Source organism: Leptodactylus fuscus, chromosome 10 (assembly GCF_031893055.1).
Source record: "Leptodactylus fuscus isolate aLepFus1 chromosome 10, aLepFus1.hap2, whole genome shotgun sequence".
Lineage (NCBI taxonomy): Eukaryota > Metazoa > Chordata > Amphibia > Anura > Leptodactylidae > Leptodactylus > Leptodactylus fuscus.
This window is the reverse complement of record NC_134274.1, coordinates 68,916,540-68,937,928: the sequence shown is the minus strand read 5'-3', so window position 1 is coordinate 68,937,928 and position 21,389 is coordinate 68,916,540. Positions and strand designations below refer to the sequence as shown.

The 21,389-nt window shown below is 44.3% G+C and overlaps 2 protein-coding genes across 2 annotated transcripts in view; one reads left to right on the top strand and one right to left on the bottom strand.

Moving 5' to 3' along the window:
• PLAU (plasminogen activator, urokinase) overlaps positions 1-21,389 on the top strand; it is a 420,354-nt gene that overhangs the window by 276,267 nt on the left and 122,698 nt on the right. The window lies entirely within an intron of this gene.
• VSTM4 (V-set and transmembrane domain containing 4) overlaps positions 1-21,389 on the bottom strand; it is a 36,275-nt gene that overhangs the window by 7,399 nt on the left and 7,487 nt on the right. Inside the window, exons 2-3 of the mRNA XM_075288045.1 lie at positions 11,608-11,991; positions 490-546 (exon numbers count right to left, since the gene is read on the bottom strand). Of these exons, the coding sequence (XP_075144146.1) occupies positions 490-546; positions 11,608-11,991 (441 nt within the window). The remainder of the gene's footprint in view (positions 1-489; positions 547-11,607; positions 11,992-21,389) is intronic.

Here is a 21,389-nt window from a genome sequence, read left to right as displayed (position 1 = left end):
CATTATGGGAGCTCTGCTAAGGGTGCATTCACATGGAGGAAAATGGTGCTGAATTGGGTGTGGACTCTGCACCCAATTCAGAAAAAGGAACCCATTGAAGTCAATGGCAGGCTTTTTTTTCAGTGCTGAATCTGACGCGGATTCCACACCAAATTCAGCACCATTTTCCTCCATGTGAATGCACCATAAGGTGTTGGGGAAGAGAACAAGGATAATTCTGAAAACTCTGCTTTCAAAAAGTAGTCAATGCATCATCAATCTGTAATACAAACTGTAATTGAGGATCAATACAAGACCGAATAGAATGTATTATTATTTATTATTATTATTATTATTATTATTGTCTTGTTCTGAGCAAAAACACTGTGACTTTTTCCTGTTATATGCTGCCTTCACCACTCTCCTGTAAATATCCTTTAAATGGAACATATAAGGTATAAATAGATTAAAATGCAAATTTCTTTATGCAATTTTAAGATTCGGTATTACCTTGAAATAAGGCCCATGTGAAGATTTGTTTTTCCTCAAATGCAGCAAAAGCAGTTACTGTGATAAATAAAACAAGGAAAGGAAAGGTTAAGTGAATGTGGTCATACTCCATACTCCTTATTGTAGCAATTTTCCTTCACCAATTCTTGCTCTTCTTTTAATTCCAAACAAAATATCACAGTGGCAAGCACAAAATATTATACTGTCAAGTAAAATAAAATGATTATATTCCGATGGAAAATTGGTACCAATGTGTAATAATTTACAATTTAATAACTATTAAATATGGATCTTTTTCATAAAAAAAATCTAGGATATATTCTAGTATGAGATTAAGAATTTTAATATATTAATTATTTTACTGTATAATTTCCCCTCTCCTATTAAGGATGTAAACCTTCACAATGTTTTTATTCATCCATAGCACCTAAAACAAGCAATTTTTTTTTGCCAGAGATGGTGTTCTTTGCATACAGTTCTTTAAATTGTTAAAAGGAAACATAAAAGAGAAATAAGTTCACTGGGGAAGTTAGTTTGGTAGAAGCAGTGGTGCGGACCCAAACAGTCAAGACAGGGACACAAAATATGCAGCAAACTGGTTTATTTAGAAAAAAAAAACAGGAAAATAAACCTTGACTTAAGGCTCAAAATAAGCAGAACAAAATACAGCCTTAACTTCAGGCAAAACCAAAATAAAATCCTGCTCGTCTAAGCAACTAACTAAACAGAACTGATAACTTAACTATACGTGTGGCTTACTTCCAGCCACACAAACAAAACAGGAGCAATATAGTATCACTGGACTCAGGGTTACAGGACAGAACCATCCACCTCCTTTCACCACATGGAACAGCACTGAAACGCAAGAGTTGCAAGCTTTTTTCGACTCAGTAAAGAGCCAAGAATCTACACTTGGGCTGAGACCTACTCCAGATCTGCCCTGGACCACACATATGTCAGAAACCTGGGGCTGATATATCTGGACTCCTTCTCACAGTTCTTACACAACTTGTGGGCCCTCTTGGTGCCCTGTTTCTGATGCAACACTAAATGATAGTACATGATGTTACATCAGTACAGAACATCAGGGGAGAATGCACTGCTAGGTGGAAACATGGGAGAATCAAACATAAGATATACTTAGAAAACAATTTTCAGACTCCAGGGTCATTTAGGGTATTGCTAAAAATAATAATAAATAATAAAAATATAATATAATATCTAAAATAATAAAATAATATATTTTATTAGTGAGATTTGGCTACTTCCTGTTCAATATTACATAGAAACATAAAAGATTGACAGCAGAAAAAGACCATATGGTCCATCAAGTCTGCCCTTTTATTATTTCCATTTTATATTAGGGCAGACATTTGTTTATCTCAGACGTAATTAAATTCACTTACTGTGGATTTCCCAACCGCATCTGCTGGAAGTTTTTTTCCAAGCCTCAAGTTTATGAAGGATTCATGAAAAAAAGGTGCTTCACAGATGTAAAATGGCCATGAAAAATGGACAGCTTCATTAATTTTTCATACCGTTTTTAGGTTTTTTGTGTGAAAGTAGCCTGACACTAAGATGTCTTGTGGTATAAAGATTAGCCTCGTTCAATGGAGTTAATTATTAGTTTTTCTTGTAAAATCCACAAAAATAAATAGAACACCAATTTCTTCTCTGGCTAATATTTTCCTGCTTTGTGGACAAAAATCAGAATGGAAACTTTCTGGACCAAATGAATAAGAAATATATGCATGGGGTGAGGATAGTCATCAGATTGGACTTAGATTTTGCCATATCAAATATTAAGTTTGTGTCAAATATCAAAGTTTGTGTTAAATCCAACAATTGTGAAATATTCAATTTTGTGTACAAGGTGGTAAAGAGATTCAGGAGTATACTTTCATTTCGCATCATTTTAAGGTACATATAATGTCTTGAATATCTTTTTTATTAGTATTTTGGGTTAAGTTTTTGTGAACCCCCACAATTTTGGCCTTATTTTTTGCATTTTGTTCCTATGGTGTTCACTCACTGCATTAAAAATGGGTGACAGCAACATTGTCTGGCGGTTCATTACTATTATGGCAATACCATCTTTATACTGATTTTATTATGTTTCACTGCGTTTACAAATACAATGTACTACTTTTTTAAAAAAAATTATTGATTTTCCATATTCTGACACCTATACCCTTTTATACTGTTTCGTTTACGGAGCTATGTAAAAACTCTTTATTTGCAGGACAAGTTGTAGTTTTTATCTGTACCAATTTTTTGTATATATGACTTTTTGATTTGGACCACAATGTGCAGGAACCTGCTTGAGAGAAGCATAGTTTCTTAAAAACTGCACATGGAGAATCTCTGCAGGAAAGCTTTGACGCTGTAGAAATAAGCTAATTTTCATGGAAGCAAACAGTAACTTACCCCAGCAATTACTAATAGAGATGAGCGAACAGTGTTCTATCGAACTCATGTTCGATCGGATATTAGGCTGTTCGGCATGTTCGAATCGAATCGAACACCGCGTGGTAAAGTGCGCCATTACTCGATTCCCCTCCCACCTTCCCTGGCGCCTTTTTTGCTCCAATAACAGCGCAGGGTAGGTGGGACAGGAACTACGACACCGGTGACGTTGAAAAAAGTAGGCAAAACCCATTGGCTGCCGAAAACATGTGACCTCTAATTTAAAAGAACAGCGACGCCCAGCTTCGCGTCATTCTGAGCTTGCAATTCACCGGGGACGGAGGTTTCCGTCCAGCTAGCTAGGGCTTAGATTCTGGGTAGGCAGGGACAGGCTAGGATAGGAAGGAGAAGACAACCACAACAGCTCTTGTAAGAGCTAAATTCCAGGGAGAAGCTTGTCAGTGTAACGTGGCACTAACGGGCTCAATCGCCGCAACCCAGCTTTCCCAGGATCCTGAATGGAATACACTGACAGTGTATTCCCGTATACCCGATATATACCCCCGATACCCGTTCCAACGGTGTGCCCCCCCACCTTCACCCCAGAAATACCCTGCAAGTCCCCTAGCAATAGAATTGGGGCTATATACACCCACTATTTTTGCTACTGCCATATAGTGCCATTGTCTCACTGGGAATTCAAAGAATATATTGGGGTTACATATAACTTCAATTCCAGGGAGAAGCTTGTCAGTGTAACGTGGTACTGACGGGCTCAATCGCCGCAACCCAGCTTTCCCAGGATCCTGAATGGAACACACTGACAGTGTATTCCCGTATACCCCATATATACACCCCAAATCCCCGTTCCAACGGTGTGCCCCCCCACCTTCACCTCAGAAATACCCTGCAAGTCCCCTAGCAATAGAATTGGTGCTATATACACCCACAATTTTTGCTACTGGTATATAGTGCCATTGTCTGACTGGGAATTCAAAGAATATATTGGGGTTACGTGCACCCACAATTTTTGCTACTGGTATATAGTGCCATTGTCTCACTGGGAATTCAAAGAATATATTGGGGTTACGTGCACCCACAATTTTTGCTACTGGTATATAGTGCCATTGTCTGACTGGGAATTCAAAGAATATATGGGGGTTACGTGCACCCACAATTTTTGCTACTGGTATATAGTGCCATTGTCTCACTGGGAATTCAAAGAATATATGGGGGTTATGTGCACCCACAATTTTTGCTACTGCTATATAGTTCCAGTTTCTGACTGGTAATTCAAAGAATATATTGGGGTTACGTGCACCCACAATTTTTGCTACTGGTATATAGTGCCATTGTCTCACTGGGAATTCAAAGAATATATTTGGGTTACGTGCACCCACAATTTTTGCTACTGGTATATAGTGCCATTGTCTGACTGGGAATTCAAAGAATATATGGGGGTTACGTGCACCCACAATTTTTGCTACTGGTATATAGTGCCATTGTCTCACTGGGAATTCAAAGAATATATTGGGGTTACGTGCACCCACAATTTTTGCTACTGGTATATAGTGCCATTGTCTCACTGGGAATTCAAAGAATATATGGGGGTTATATGCACCCACAATTTTTGCTACTGCTATATAGTTCCAGTTTCTGACTGGTAATTCAAAGAATATATTGGGGTTACGTGCACCCACAATTTTTGCTACTGGTATATAGTGCCATTGCCTGACTGGGAATTCAAAGAATATATGGGGGTTATGTGCACGCACAATTTTTGCTACTGCTATATAGTTCCAGTTTCTGACTGGGAATTCAAAGAATATATTGGGGTTACGTGCAGCCACAATTTTTGCTACTGGTATATAGTGCCATTGTCTCACTGGGAATTCAAAGAATATATTGGGGTTACGTGCACCCACAATTTTTGCTACTGGTATATAGTGCCATTGTCTCACTGGGAATTCAAAGAATATATGGGGGTTATGTGCACCCACAATTTTTGCTACTGCTATATAGTTCCAGTTTCTGACTGGTAATTCAAAGAATATATTGGGGTTACGTGCACCCACAACTTTTGCTACTGCTATATAGTTCCAGTTTCTGACTGGTAATTCAAAGAATATATTGGGGTTATAAATACCCTCATTTCTTGCTACTGCCATATAGTGCCAGTTTCTGACTGGTAATTCAAAGAATATATTGGGGTTACGTGCACCCACAATTTTTGCTACTGGTATATAGTGCCAATTTCTAACTGGGAATTCAAAATGCGCAAGGCTCCCGGAAAGGGACGTGGACGAGGCCGTGGGCGAGGTCGGGGGAATGGTTCTGGGGAGCAAGGTAGCAGTGAAGCCACAGGGCGTCCCGTGCCTACTCCTGTGGGGCAGCAAGCATTGCGCCACTCCACAGTGCCAGGGTTGCTTGCCACATTAACTAAACTGCAGGGTACAAACCTTAGTAGGCCCGAGAACCAGGAACAGGTCTTGCAATGGCTGTCAGAGAACGCTTACAGCACATTGTCCAGCAGCCAGTCAGACTCTGCCTCCTCTCCTCCTATTACCCAACAGTCTTGTCCTCCTTCCTCCCAAAATTCCCAAGCTTCACAGAACAATAACCCCAACTGTCCCTGCTCCCCAGAGCTGTTCTCCGCTCCTTTCATTGTCCCTCAACCTGCCCCTCCACGTCACGATTCCACGAACCTAACAGAGGAGCATCTGTGTCCAGATGCTCAAACACTAGAGTCTCCTCCATCTCCGTTCGATTTGGTGGTGGATGACCAGCAACCCACCCTCATCGACGATGATGTGACGCAGTTGCCGTCAGGGCATCCAGTTGACCGGCGCATTGTGCGGGAGGAGGAGATGAGACAGGAGTTGGAAGAGGAAGTGGTGGATGATGAGGACACTGACCCGACCTGGACAGGGGGGATGTCAAGCGGGGAAAGTAGTGTGGATGTTGAGGCAGGTGCAGCACCAAAAAGGGTAGCTAGAGGCAGAGGTCAGCAGCTTAGGCGAAGCCAGGCCACACCCGGAATCTCCCAAGATGTTCCAGTTCGTACCCAGCCCCGAAAAACTCCCACCTCGAGGGCACGTTTCTCGAAGGTGTGGAGTTTTTTCAAGGAATGCGCCGAGGACAGATATAGTGTTGTCTGCACAATTTGCCTCTCGAAATTGATTAGGGGCTCTGAGAAGAGCAACCTGTCCACCACTTCAATGCGCCGTCATTTGGAATCCAAGCACTGGAATCAGTGGCAGGCAGCAACGGCAGGACAAAGGCCGCCTGCCGTTCACGCCACTGCCACTGCCTCTGCCACTGCTGACTGTGCTGGCGATGCACTCCAGAGGACGAGCCAGGACACCACTTCATCTGCCTCCGCCACTTTGTTGACTTCTTCCTCATCCTCCCCTGTTCCTGTCTTATCTCCTTCTCCTGCACCATCAAAGGCACCATCAGGCGCTTCTTTACAACAACCCACCATCTCTCAGACATTGGAGCGGCGGCAGAAATACACTGCTAACCACCCACACGCGCAAGCCTTGAACGCCAACATCGCTAAACTGCTGGCCCAGGAGATGTTGGCGTTCCGGCTTGTTGAAACTCCCGCCTTCCTGGACCTGATGGCAACTGCGGCACCTCGCTATGCCGTCCCTAGCCGTCACTACTTCTCCCGGTGTGCCGTCCCCGCCTTGCACCAGCACGTGTCACTCAACATCAGGCGGGCCCTTAGTTCCGCGCTTTGCACAAAGGTCCACTTGACCACCGACGTGTGGACAAGTGCATGCGGACAGGGACGCTACATTTCACTGACGGCACACTGGGTGAATGTAGTTGAGGCTGGGACTGCTTCCCAAACTGGCCCGGTGTACCTCGTCTCCCCGCCTAACATTCCTGGCAGGGACACGAGAAGAACACCCTCCTCCACCGCCTCCTCCTCCGCCTCCTCCTCCGCCACCGCCTCCTCCTCCGCTATTAGATTGACCCCAGCTACGAGTTGGAAACGTTGCAGCACTGGCGTTGGTAGACGTCAGCAGGCCGTGCTGAAGCTGATCAGCTTGGGGGACAGACAGCACACTGCCTCCGAGGTGAGGGATGCCCTCCTCGATGAAACGGCAATATGGTTTGAGCCGCTGCACCTGGGCCCAGGCATGGTCGTTTGTGATAACGGCCGGAACCTGGTAGCAGCTCTGGAGCTTGCCGGACTCCAACATGTTCCATGCCTGGCCCACGTCTTCAACCTAGTGGTGCAACGTTTCCTAAAGAGCTACCCCAATGTTCCAGAGCTACTGGTGAAAGTGCGGCGCATGTGCGCCCACTTTCGCAAGTCGACAGTAGCCGCTGCTAGCTTAAAATCTCTCCAGCAACGCCTGCATGTGCCACAACACCGGCTTTTGTGCGACGTCCCCACACGCTGGAACTCAACGTTTCAGATGTTGAATAGAGTGGTTGAGCAGCAGAGACCTTTGATGGAATACCAGCTACAAAACCCTAGGGTGCCACAAAGTCATCTGCCTCAGTTTCACATCCATGAGTGGCCATGGATGAGAGACCTTTGTGACATCCTACGGGTCTTTGAGGAGTCCACAAGGAGGGTGAGCTCTGAGGATGCGATGGTGAGCCTTACAATCCCGCTCTTGTGTGTTCTGAGAGAATCCCTGATTGACATCAGGGATAACTCAGATCACACAGAGGAGTCAGGGATAGCATCCGATCCGTCACAGCTGGAGAGTAGGTCCACACATCTGTCCGCTTCATCGCGTTTAATAGAGGAGGAGGAGGAGGAGGAGGAGGAGGAGGAAGAAGAGTTGTCCGATGATGTGATGGTGATACAGGAGGCTTCCGGGCAACTTCGAATCGTCCCATTGTTGCAGCGCGGATGGGTAGACATGGAGGATGAGGAGGAAATGGAGATTGAACTTTCCGGTGGGGCCAGAGGAGTCATGCCAACTAACACTGTGGCAGACATGGCTGAGTTCATGTTGGGGTGCTTTACAACCGACAAGCGTATTGTCAAAATCATGGAGGACAACCAGTACTGGATCTTTGCTATCCTTGACCCCCGGTATAAAAACAACATCTCGTCTTTTATTCCGGTAGAGGGGAGGGCCAATCGCATCAATGCTTGCCACAGGCAATTGGTGCAGAATATGATGGAGATGTTTCCAGCATGTGACGTTGGCGGCAGGGAGGGCAGTTCCTCCAGTAGGCAACCAAGTTCTCACCGGTCCACACAAACGAGGGGCACACTGTCTAAGGTCTGGGACACCTTGATGGCACCCCCTCGCCAAAGTGCCGCCACGGAGGGTCCTAGTGTCACCAGGCGTGAGAAGTATAGGCGCATGTTGCGGGAATACCTTTCCGACCACAGCCCTGTCCTCTCCGACCCCTCTGCGCCCTACACGTATTGGGTGTCGAAGTTGGACCTGTGGCTTGAACTTGCCCTATATGCCTTGGAGGTGCTGTCCTGTCCTGCCGCCAGCGTCCTATCTGAGAGGGTGTTCAGTGCAGCCGGTGGCATCATCACTGACAAGCGCACCCGTCTGTCAGCTGAGAGTGCCGACCGGCTCACTTTGATAAAAATGAACCACCACTGGATAGAGCCTTCATTTTTGTGCCCACCTGTGTAAAGCACCCCAACATGAAACTCCATGTCTGTACTCAACCTCTCCAATTCCTCCACATCCTCATACTCATCCACCATAAGTGTTGCACAATTCTGCTAATACTAGGCTCCCTCCACCCTGATTTCCCCCAACTCTGCTGGTTAGAGGCTCCCTCCACCCTGATTTCCACCAACTCTGCTGGTTAGAGGCTCCCTCCACCCTGCTTTCCCACAACTCTGCTGGTTAGAGGCTCCCTCCACCCTGCTTTCCCACAACTCTGCTGGTTAGAGGCTCCCTCCACCCTGATTTCCACCAACTCTGCTGGTTAGAGGCTCCCTCCACCCTGCTTTCCCACAACTATGCTGGTTAGAGGCTCCCTCCACCCTGATTTCCACCAACTCTGCTGGTTAGAGGCTCCCTCCACCCTGCTTTCCCACAACTCTGCTGGTTAGAGGCTCCCTCCACCATGAATTGGTCCAAACTGGGCTGTTTAGAGACTCCCTCCACCATGAATTGGTCCAAACTGTGGTTTTTAGAGGCTCCCTCCACCATGAATTGGTCCAAACTGGGGTTTTTAGAGGCTCCCTCCACCATGAATTTGCCCAAACTGGGCTGTTTAGAGGCTCCCTCCATCTTGAATTGGTCCAAACTGGGCTGGTTAGAGGCTCCCTCCACCATGAATTTGCCCAAACTGGGCTGGTTAGAGGCTCCCTCCACCATGAATTTGCCCAAACTGGGCTGGTTAGAGGCTCCCTCCACCATGAATTGGTCCAAACTGGGGTTTTTAGAGGCTCCCTCCACCATGAATTTGCCCAAACTGGGGTTTTTAGAGGCTCCCTCCACCATGAATTTGCCCAAACTGGGCTGGTTAGAGGCTCCCTCCACCATGAATTGGTCCAAACTGGGCTGGTTAGAGGCTCCCTCCACCATGAATTGGTCCAAACTGGCCTGTTTAGAGGCTCCCTCCACCATGAATTGGTCCAAACTGGGGTTTTTAGAGGCTCCCTCCACCATGAATTTGCCCAAACTGGGCTGTTTAGAGGCTCCCTCCATCATGAATTGGTCCAAACTGGGGTTTTTAGAGGCTCCCTCCACCATGAATTGGTCCAAACTGGGCTGGTTAGAGGCTCCCTCCATCATGAATTGGTCCAAACTGGGGTTTTTAGAGGCTCCCTCCACCATGAATTGGTCCAAACTGGGTTTTTTAGAGGCTCCCTCCACCATGAATTGGTCCAAACTGGGCTGGTTAGAGGCTCCCTCCACCATGAATTGGTCCAAACTGGGCTGGTTAGAGGCTCCCTCCACCATGAATTGGTCCAAACTGGGCTGGTTAGAGGCTCCCTCCACCATGAATTGGTCCAAACTGGGGGTTTTAGAGGCTCCCTCCACCATGAATTGGTCCAAACTGGGTTGTTTAGAGGCTCCCTCCACCATGAATTTGCCCAAACTCTGCTGGTTAGAGGCTCAATCCACCCTGATTTTCAAAACAAATGTTGGTGCCAACCTCAACTTACTACAAGGGCCAAATTCACTGCTGGTGACAAGCTCTCCTCACTGCAAGTGCCAAATACACGTTTCAAGGTGTTTTCCTACTGTCAGAGAGGTGGTATTGAGTGTGTAAAGTGTGTAGTTGTTAGGCTGTGATGTTGGGGTAATAGAGGGTCTTTGGTGTGTTAGATGCCCCCAGACATGCTTCCCCTGATGTCCCAGTGTCATTCCAGAGGTGTTGGCATCATTTCCTGGGGTGTCATAGTGGACTTGGTGACCCTCCAGACACGGATTTGGGTTTCCCCCTTAACGAGTATCTGTTCCCCATAGACTATAATGGGGTTCGAAACCCGTTCGAACACACGAACATTGAGCGGCTGTTCGAATCGAATTTCGAACCTCGAACATTTTAGTGTTCGCTCATCTCTAATTACTAAACAAACTAGGGGCTGGGTAGGCCATTTGTGTAAAATCATGTCACAAATGGCCATGCCCCCTTCACATGTGACCACAACTGTTTGGGGTGTGCCATGGCCCATTTTTGTAATGCAAGTATCAAAATATGTTTTGTGATGAGTTAGGTACATACCATACCAATATCACACAGAGAATAATAAAGAGCTATCTGAACGTTTTACAACTCTTCTGGGAGTCTGGGTGGTTTCCCTTTGAAAATTGTCAAGTCTGCCATAGAGTTGTATGAGAGCTACAGAAACAGTTTCGCATAGTTGAGCTACACTGTTTCTATAGGTTCACAGCTACAGAAAAAGTGTAGCTAAATGTGCTGTTCTGTTTCCCTAGCTCTCATTAATGTGTGAGTTATATGAGTTCTGGAAACAAAGTAGACCTGTGCTGCTTAAATATTCCTTCACATACAATTTTTTTTTTTTTTTTTTTTTTAGAGAGGTCTGTTAGTCCTAATTATGGTGGGTTAATAAGGACACCCATATATCTTTAGCAGTGTTTGGAGTGATTTCTGGGTGTCTGTGGGAGATGCTAGCATCCTCTGCATTTGTTTATATGGTGTACCTTCCACAATAGTTCCCTCTCACTCAGCCCCCCTCCTCTCTCACTCCGTTAACTCTCCACTCCCTGTTTCCCTAGTTAAGCTATCCCGTCCACCACTAGCAACTCTCCCTCCCCCTGTCTCCCTAGATAAACTATCCCACCCAAAACTAGTTCCTCCCTATCCTCCTAGCTAAGCTGTTCTGCCCACTACTAGCAGAGAGGAAGAGGGGGGGAAGGGGGGGCAGTTCCCAGACACAGGAAGGCTGGTAAGTAGTGATGGGAATGGCGGTGGGGAGTAATAGTGACATTCTGTTTTGGAAGCGGTGAAACGGAACATCACTGGATTATCAGAAAGTGTTCCTCGAACGGTCATAAGATAAGATAAGATAAGATAATCCTTTGATAGTCCCACAATGGGGAAATGAAATTGTGGTGGAAGAACAAATTATTGGTGAAAACCTTTTTTAATGGCTAACTAATAAGGATGACAGATTACATCTTTCGAGGCTCTAAGCCTCTTCCTCAGGTATATTTAAAAACCTATAGTTTAATTAGTTAAGAAATAGACTTAATTATAGGTGTTACAATTGAAAATAATGTATTTGCTCACCTTTCAAGCGGGTGCTAGCAGTGCCATTAGAAATAGCACTCCAACGGCCCCTGTACAAAGCCACTTCTTGGACACGGCAGATATAGATACCTTGATCAGATGGATGTAAATCAATTAGCATAAGTCTATATCCTCTGCCTGGCCATTCATTTTCTATATCTCCCTTTTGACTCCAGTTTCCAGATATCTGTATGTTGCCATGTTTTGTGATCCTTCCAATAGTCTGCTCAATTTTCAGCCTTGGTGAATAGACCCAACGCACTGTCAACAAACTGTTGTGTTTTCTTCTCTGAGATACTGAGCACCATATGGAGGCATTCTCTCCTGTGTGGTGCAATGCCCATGGGGAAGGTGAAACAGTTATGTTAAGAGTGTAAGAAAGACCTGGTAAGAAAGAAAAATATGTTTAGATTCTCTGCAGCAAGATTAATAAGGATTACATAATATGTAGGCAAACCCTTAATTCATTTTAGAAAATATGGGACCTCTAGACATTTTAGTTTTTCCTTTTTAACATCCAATTCCCCTGACCAGTTACCTAAACTCCATTACACCTTAACCATATGGCCTCGCCCCTGTTCCTGGTCCCCTCAGGGATTATTAACTATTATAATATATATATATATATATATATATATATATGATTAGAGATGAGCGAGTAGTATTCGATCGAGTAGGTATTCAATCGAATACTACGGTATTCGAAATACTCGTACTCGATCGAGTACCACTCGCTATTCGAATGGAAAAATTCAATGCAGAACCAGCGTTGATTGGCCGAATGCTATACAGTCGGCCAATCAACGCTGGTTCTTCTCCTACCTTTGGAAGTCTTCTCCGCGCAGCGTCCCCGCAGCATCTTCTGGCTCTGAATTCACTCTGCCAGGCATTGGGCCTGGGCAGAGCAGACTGCACATGCCCGCGCTACAAGAAAATGACCGCTTTGACTGTAAGCAGCCATTTTCTTGTAGTGTGGGCATGCTCTGCCCAGGCCCGATGCCCACGGGGACGCTGCACGGAGAAGACTTCTCAGAGAATCCAGCCCGACCCTCACTCGTGGACTTGGTAAGTTCAATTTGATCGAATGTTGCCTACCCCTGATACGAGCATTTTTCCCCCATAGAGTATAATAGGATTTGATATTCGATTCGAGTAGTCGAATATTGAGGGGCTACTCGAAACAAATAACGAATATCGAGTATTTAACTACTCGCTCATCTCTAATAGAGATGAGCGAGTACTATTCTAAACTTCCGTATCGAATAGCACGCACCCATAGGAATGAATGGACGCAGCCGGCACGCAGGGGGTTAAGTGGCCAGCCACCGGCAAAGTCTGCGTCTCGGCCGCTTCCATTCATTCCTATGGGTGCGTGCTATTCGAAACGGCCATTTCAAATAGTACTCGCCCATCTCTAATCTCTAATTATTTTCTCACCAACTGTTCTAGTGGTAATCTTACTAGTCAAACACAATGATCCTATACATTATCTTACTGTTTATATAAGATACGTTATTGAATTTTTAATTCATTCTGAGGCTGTATTTTTTTTTCCTTACTGAAAATGATTATAACACTGGAAAGAAGACATACTATACATATAATGCAATCTGGCTAAGATGTTCTCACAGAGGGAATAGCAGGATTTCACAGAAATAACCTTTTTGTCACGAACTGAATTCACTGGGTCTTGAACCCATGACTTCCTGGCTATATTCTGCGGCCTTAACCATTGCACTATTTGGAAACCTGTTTTGTTCTGTGCTTTACCTTGTCTGGTCTCTTCTGTTGGAGTACCGTATTTTTCGGACTATAAGACGCACTTTTTTTCCTCCCAATATGGGAGGAAAATGTGTGTGCGTCTTATAGTCCGAATGCAGCGTCTGTGTCCTGTCTATGAAAATCAAAAGGAGAGCAGCACGGTGCCTGCCTGCTCTGCCCCTCCTTCCCTGTCTGTGTCGCGTGTTTGCAGGAGCGAGATATGAGAGGCAGGGAAGTAGGGGCGGGCCAGACAGGTGAAGGAAGCATGGTTTCAAGCTTGCCGAGAAAACCACGCCTCCTTCTCCCGTCTGGCCCGCCCCTCCTTCACTGCCTCTCAGATCTGGCTCATGCAATGAAGCCACACAGACAGGGAAGGAGGGGCAGAGCAGGCGCACTATGTACTATTTAAGTACTGTACCATTTGCCCCACCATTTGGACTCCAAATCTGATAACCAGAATCGTTACACTTTTAGACTTCCATTAACATGTCATTAGTTGAGGTAAATCATATAACACTTCTTTGATGGTACCTGATAGACTAGCTGAGATGTGCCCTACACAACTGTGGGAATATGTGAAGCAAAGTTAATATCTTGTAGACCTGTCCAAAGTTGAGACAGTTTTGGTGGAGGTTCTATGAAATATTTTACACTATTATTCTCGAAAATCTCCGCTTACTCCCTTTATAGGCCCAACTTAACAAAACAGTCCCTAGGATACAAAACAAGCCCATCAGTTTCTTTCATTTTTATTTTTGGCCACAAATATTTCCATAGCAACTTGCTGGAAAAGGACAGTTGTCCTCATGGATCTAGCCAAACTCAAGTTGAACTGGATCATGATTAATGATGGCCTCCATTGCATCCTCCAAGATAGAAAAGCAAGGTTCTGTCAGACATGGGAGCTTTGGTTTGAATTGAGTCTACTCTACTCTAGTCTATTTTACATCACTCAACTCGACTCTTCTCTTCTTTACTTGTACCTTTCTGTACTTTACAATCCTACTAATATTATAAGTGTGAAAGTTTGTGTGTTTGGATGTTTGGATGTTTGTGAGTTTGGATGTTTGTTCCTCAATCACGCTAAAACGCCTGGACGGATTTGCGTGCAATTTTCCACAAACATAGTTTTCCCTTAGGATTGAGTCACAGGCTACTTTTGGTGCCACTAAACAACATGGCTTCCTAGCAGGAGACTCACAAAAGCAGGACTCCTAGCCCCAGCTATAGACTCACACACACTGCCTGGCATTTCCTGCCTCAACCTGTCTGCACACTCCTTACTGTCACCTCAGGAGTAGCCCTCACTCTACTCACTCACATAACACATCACATTGTCTGTATCACTACATACACAACACATCACATTATCTGTATCACTACATACACAACACATCACATTGTATGTATCACTACATACACACACACACACACTGCCTGGCATTTCCTGCCTCAACCTGTCTGCACACTCCTTACTGTCACCTCAGGAGTAGCCCTCACTCTACTCACTCACATAACACATCACATTGTCTGTATCACTACATACACAACACATCACATTATCTGTATCACTACATACACAACACATCACATTGTATGTATCACTACATACACACACACACACACTGCCTGGCATTTCCTGCCTCAACCTGCCTGCACACTCCTTACTGTCACCTCAGGAGTAGCCCTCACTCTACTCACTCACATTTTACATATAGCTTTCCACTATATAACAGATCACATTGTCTGTATCACGACATACACAATACAACACATCACATTGTCTGACACAATACAACACATTGTCTGACACAATACAACACATCACATTGTCTGTATCACGACATACACAATACAACACATCACATTGTCTGTATCACGACATACACAATACAACACATCAGATTTGCTAGCCCACCAAACTTTTTAAAGCACTTTTACAGTTTCACACGTCTGTGTCCGCCCAATTCTCAAATCACCGCAGACGAAGTCGCAGGTAAAAGCTAGTGTTTAATATTCCAATCTGCCCCACTCTCATTGATCCCACTATACAACACCTACCCCTGTTCCATTTTGAGGTATATTATATTGCATTTTGACCTTTCTATCCTTTCCCCATTTTGTTTAATGTGTCACTTTGTGAATTTTGATTATAATGAAAACGTTAAAGAATAGAGATGAGCGAACAGTGTTCTATCGAACACATGTTCGATCAGATATCAGGGTGTTCGCCATGTTCGAATCGAATCGAACACCGCGTGGTAAAGTGCGCCAAAATTCGATTCCCCTCCCACCTTCCCTGGCGCCTTTTTTGCACCAATAACAGCGCAGGGGAGGTGGGACAGGAACTACGACACCGGGGGCATTGAAAAAAATTGGAAAAAGTCATTGGCTGCTGAAATCAGGTGACCTCCATTTTAGACGAATAGTGGATTTCAAATCCGGGTCATATGAGAATGTGAACTTTGTGACTAAGAGACAGGGATAGCTGTACAGGCAGGGATAGCTAGGGATAACCTTTATTTAGGGGGGAATGTTATTAAAAATAACTTTTTGGGGCTCTATCGGGTGTGTAATTGTGATTTTTGTGAGATAAACTTTTTCCCATAGGGATGCATTGGCCAGCGCTGATTGGCCGAATTCCGTACTCTGGCCAATCAGCGCTGGCCAATGCATTCTATTAGCTTGATGAAGCAGAGTGTGCACAAGGGTTCAAGCGCACCCTCGGCTCTGATGTAGGAGAGCCGAGGGTGCACTTGAACCCTTGTGCACCCTCAGCTCTGCTACATCAGAGCCGAGGGTGCGCTTGAACCCTTGTGCACACTCTGCTTCATCAAGCTAATAGAATGCATTGGCCAGCGCTGATTGGCCAATGTATTCTATTAGCCTGATGAAGTAGAGCTGAATGTGTGTGCTAAGCACACACATTCAGCACTGCTTCATCACGCCAATACAATGCATTAGCCAGTGCTGATTGGCCAGAGTACGGAATTCGGCCAATCAGCGCTGGCCAATGCATTCTATTAGCCCGATGAAGTAGAGCTGAATGTGTGTGCTAAGCACACACATTCAGCACTGCTTCATCACGCCAATACAATGCATTAGCCAGTGCTGATTGGCCAGAGTACGGAATTCGGCCAATCAGCGCTGGCCAATGCATTCTATTAGCCCGATGAAGTAGAGCTGAATGTGTGTGCTAAGCACACACATTCAGCACTGCTTCATCACGCCAATACAATGCATTAGCCAGTGCTGATTGGCCAGAGTACGGAATTCGGCCAATCAGCGCTGGCTCTGCTGGAGGAGGCAGAGTCTAAGGTCGGACCTGAATGGAGACTGGTGTGGAGCGATCTTAGACTCCGCCTCCTCCAGCAGAGCCAGCGCTGATTGGCCGAATTCCGTACTCTGGCCAATCAGCACTGGCTAATGCATTGTATTGGCGTGATGAAGCAGTGCTGAATGTGTGTGCTTAGCACACACATTCAGCTCTACTTCATCGGGCTAATAGAATGCATTGGCCAGCGCTGATTGGCCAGAGTACGGAATTCGGCCAATCAGCGCTGGCTCTGCTGGAGGAGGCGGAGTCTAAGGTCGGACCTGAATGGAGACTGGTGTGGAGCGATCTTAGACTCCGCCTCCTCCAGCAGAGCCAGCGCTGATTGGTCGAGTTCCGTACTCTGGCCAATCAGCACTGGCCAATGCATTTCTATGGAGAAAAGTTAGCTTGCGAAAATCGCAAACTGACAGGGATTTCCATGAAATAAAGTGACTTTTATGCCCCCAGACATGCTTCCCCTGCTGTCCCAGTGTCATTCCAGGGTGTTGGTATCATTTCCTGGGGTGTCATAGTGGACTTGGTGACCCTCCAGACACGAATTTGGGTTTCCCCCTTAACGAGTTTATGTTCCCCATAGACTATAATGGGGTTCGAAACCCGTTCGAACACTCGAACAGTGAGCGGCTGTTCGAATCGAATTTCGAACCTCGAACATTTTAGTGTTCGCTCATCTCTATTAAAGAATTGTTACTAGCCTTTATTACTTCATATTTAAAAACCTCAATAAAAAGTTATTGGCATTAAAGAAAAAAATCACAAGTGCTTAACCTTAAAAACTAGGCAAGTTGTAGGTTTTTGAGCAAGACCATTTTTGTGCAAAAATGTGTGGACTTTTATATTTTTTTTAAACTTTTTCCACTTTTTTGAAGAATGGACTCGTGTTGTCGAGGCTAAGCAGGTGGTCGTTGTGTACCAATAAATCCATTATAATTTAATTAATTAATTTAATGTGAATTATAGCTGAAATCCTTGACTATATGCTGCTGACCAACTGATATATTTTGCCATTGTTATGTACCTCAGATGTGCATATACATTTATACGTGTCGCTGACTACACCCAAGCAGCAGACATACATATATGTCTGAAATATTGAGCCTGACAGAATTTGCAACATTTTGGATTCTAGGTAGAATTAGAAATTTAGAGGGAGAGTCTTTTTTTTTTTTTAACCACTTAAACTATATTTACACAACAGTAAATAATGGGCATGTGACGACGTTTTTTTTTTTTAACGGACATCCCAAGGCAGCGTTGAATTGAACTCAAGCAAATGGGGGCTATTCACATGACGGTTACTTTAATGGTCCGTCGAAACATATTTTTTGTTGTTTTCGCAGATCCCTCCACACATTGTAATGTATGAGAGGTCCATGAAAGTGGCCACCTCATGCGCATAAGACGGTGAAATAAAATAGTTTTGCACCTCTTCGTGTAAATGTAGCTCTTCCGGCATGGTTGATCCTGTAACGCAACAGTAGGTTTATGAAGTCAGATGGGGTGATCGGTATACTGTGTATCTATGTAAAGTAGCCTGCAGTCACCTTCTGGTTTATGTGTGCCAAGTAGTATACAATGCATTTTACTACATTGCAATGTAATTTCATATTGTATTTCCTTTAGATACACATTACTATAATAATGGAATTTAAGAGATTACTGAAACTTCAAATTATACCAACTCCCTATCAATTGACAGATTATCTCCTGCTGAGCAGACGTGTAACCATAGGAATTAGACTACATAATGTTTCCTGCTGGGCTTCTTTGCACAAAGGAGCCATTGTATAACCATTGCAGACCATTGCTTTTCTGTCATGAAACTATTCCACCTTTTGTCAGTGCAACCCTCACTGGGACTGCAATAGCGATTTCATTATTCAGAGGTCTGCTTACAGAATTTAATGGGTTAACATAGTGTCAGTCAGTTACATATATATCCATAATATGCTGTTCATAATACAAAGCACTGTATATTTTCCACTTTTTGGTTAAACTGGGATATAGTATACTAGTCATCAGTAATGCAAGCTATATAACACATAAGACCTCATGCACACTGTGCTGTAATGCAGCAAAATAAAGGTGAACACATGTTGAAAGAGTGTATACATATGAATGATACATATGCTACTCTTCTTTCTGTAGTCCAAGCAGCAGATTAATTCCCTACTTCTGGTAGGACAGGTGACAAGATGCTGCAAAAGCAATGGAATCATTGAAGAAGCAGGTATAAATAGTCCCTAGCTCCACACCTTGTCCCCTTGTGTCCTTGAAAAGAAAGATACGGGTGCACTTAAAAAAGCATTAAATGGACGAAACAAGAAAAGTTTCTGCCTCTGCTGGGACAACAGGAAAGAAGAATAGTCTAAGTATAATTCCCTCTTTCCTGGTCATCCTACGCAGCAGCACAAAAACAGATGGGACATAGCAAGATCAATCGGAAGGGTCAGAAAAAGACAAAATTATACGACCAAAGGGCTGCCTCCTCCACTGCCCCAATGTCTAGCATATAATGTTCACAAACATATTCACTTGTGCCCCAAAGGTTTCTGTGCAAATCCATTCAACAGGGAATCTTCCTCTTTCTGCCTATGAGGCTTCCATAGTTCATGTAGAATGGACATGAACTATTTAAGGTGGAGTCTGACCCGCCAAAGTACAACAAGTTTCTCTTAACCATCTGGCTCATGTAGCTTTAGATGCCTTAAAGCCTTTATTTCTGGAAAGAAACATCACATGCTGGGGACTTTCCATGAGAATTTTTTGGCAATATGGGTCATCTAAAAGTGGCCAGAGAAGTAATTAGAAATTTTATGATGTAACCTTGTGAAATCACTTGGACCACCCATGAATCCAGAATCTCTTTTAGTTAACTGGCAGTAAAGGCCTGCAATCTTCCCCCCACCCCACTGGCTGAGAACTGATGGCAAAATTTGTACACATTTGAGGTCTTCCTCTGCCTTGAGGTCTTTGAGAACCTCCCCTCTTGAAAGTTGAGCCTCTCTCCTCGTAGTAAAATCTATACCTAGGATTTCTAGAACCTGAAGCATTAGATGCTCTTCTACAAGGGAATCTTCTTCTAGATCTTTGAAGAAATGGTAAAGATTTTCCCTTTATGTCTGTCAGTTTTTCTATAAGTTCATCTAATTCTTTCCCAAATTATCTACCTGGCATAAATTCCATACTATATAGTGCACTCTTTGACTTCACCACCCATGGTTTAAGCTGTATAGCCTTTTGCCCTGCTAGCGACAGAAACATATTTCTAGCTGCCAATCTAATGGCTTGGTTGGTAGAGTTGCGTAAAAAATCTGTAGCCAGATTCAGGTACAGAAATGACTTCAGTAGGTCATCCCTCTGGACATCATCCTGAATGTCATCCTGTAATTGGTACAGATAGTTTCTAAAGCTTCTGACTAACGTGGACTAGCTACAGCCCCTTTAGTCTGTGCTACACCAGCATCATATGACCTTCTAAAGGTCAAGTCTGCCTTCTGATCAAGAGTCTCTTTGATCCAGTGCCGTCCTCCACAGGTACTATGGTTCTTGTGGATCATTTAGCAACTGCTACTTCCATCTTTGGTGATGTTTTTATTCCTTTATGTGGTCCTCATTAAAGAGGTGCTCTGACCAGAGGTACACAATGCCTTTTCCGGCATGATGCGCTCTAGTTCCTGAACCAGGCACCAGAACTAGGCATTCTCAGAGGCCATTACTAAGCATGTTTGCTACGGCATATCCAGTACTCTGAATTCCACCAATATGGTGGAATCCAGGCACCTGAACCAAGAATACCTGAAACTGCCAGAGAATGGCACTTGAGTCCCCAGACTCTGGCTCCTGGCAGCACTCAAGTACCGGAAAAGCCTGGAACCCTGAGAGAAAGCATACAGTACCAGTGCAGAAGAACAAAGAACCTTACCACACGAAGCAGTGGTCAAGGTCTATCTGAAAAAGGAAAACCAGTAATTAGAAGAAGAAACAATTACCCCAGGTATCTAAAGATATAGGGTTCCACCACCTTTCTTGGCCCCCCCCAAAAAAAATAAAGAGACAAGGGGGGTGAATTTAGGGACTATTTATACCTGCTTCTTGGACTGTTCCATGGTTTTTTTCATCATCTTGTAACCTATCCTCCCAGAAGTAGGTAAAGAACCCATCTGTTTTTGTGCTACTGCGTAGGACGACCAGGAAAGATGCATTCTTGTTGTGTGAGGAAGGGGTCATTTGTCTTGGCAACCATATATTGGTGGAGGGCTCCGTTGCAAAGCTCTGGAGTGATTCCCAGCATCATATTGTTACCCAGGCAACCAAGCCACCCACCCTCCGAGCTGTATCTTTCTCTGTCATTTTATACTTTTGTTGGGAGATGTGGCCACACTCGTAGAAAGGGAAGGAAAAGACTTACACCACAGTGGCATGAATCTACAGCCAAAAGTAGCAAGAGACTGAATTTTATAGCACATCTGTATAAACATGGCACCTTTATTTCTTTGCAAAACTGGCACATATTTTACTGGATATATTGCATATTTCTGAAATCTATACTTGCATCTGGTGTAAATACTGTACACATACACCTGCCAAAACATTCATTCGGAACAGGACATAAAACATTGACATAAGAAATTTTCCAAGTAAAGTGTTGAGCTGAAATATTTTGTCAGGGCAATCCTCATGG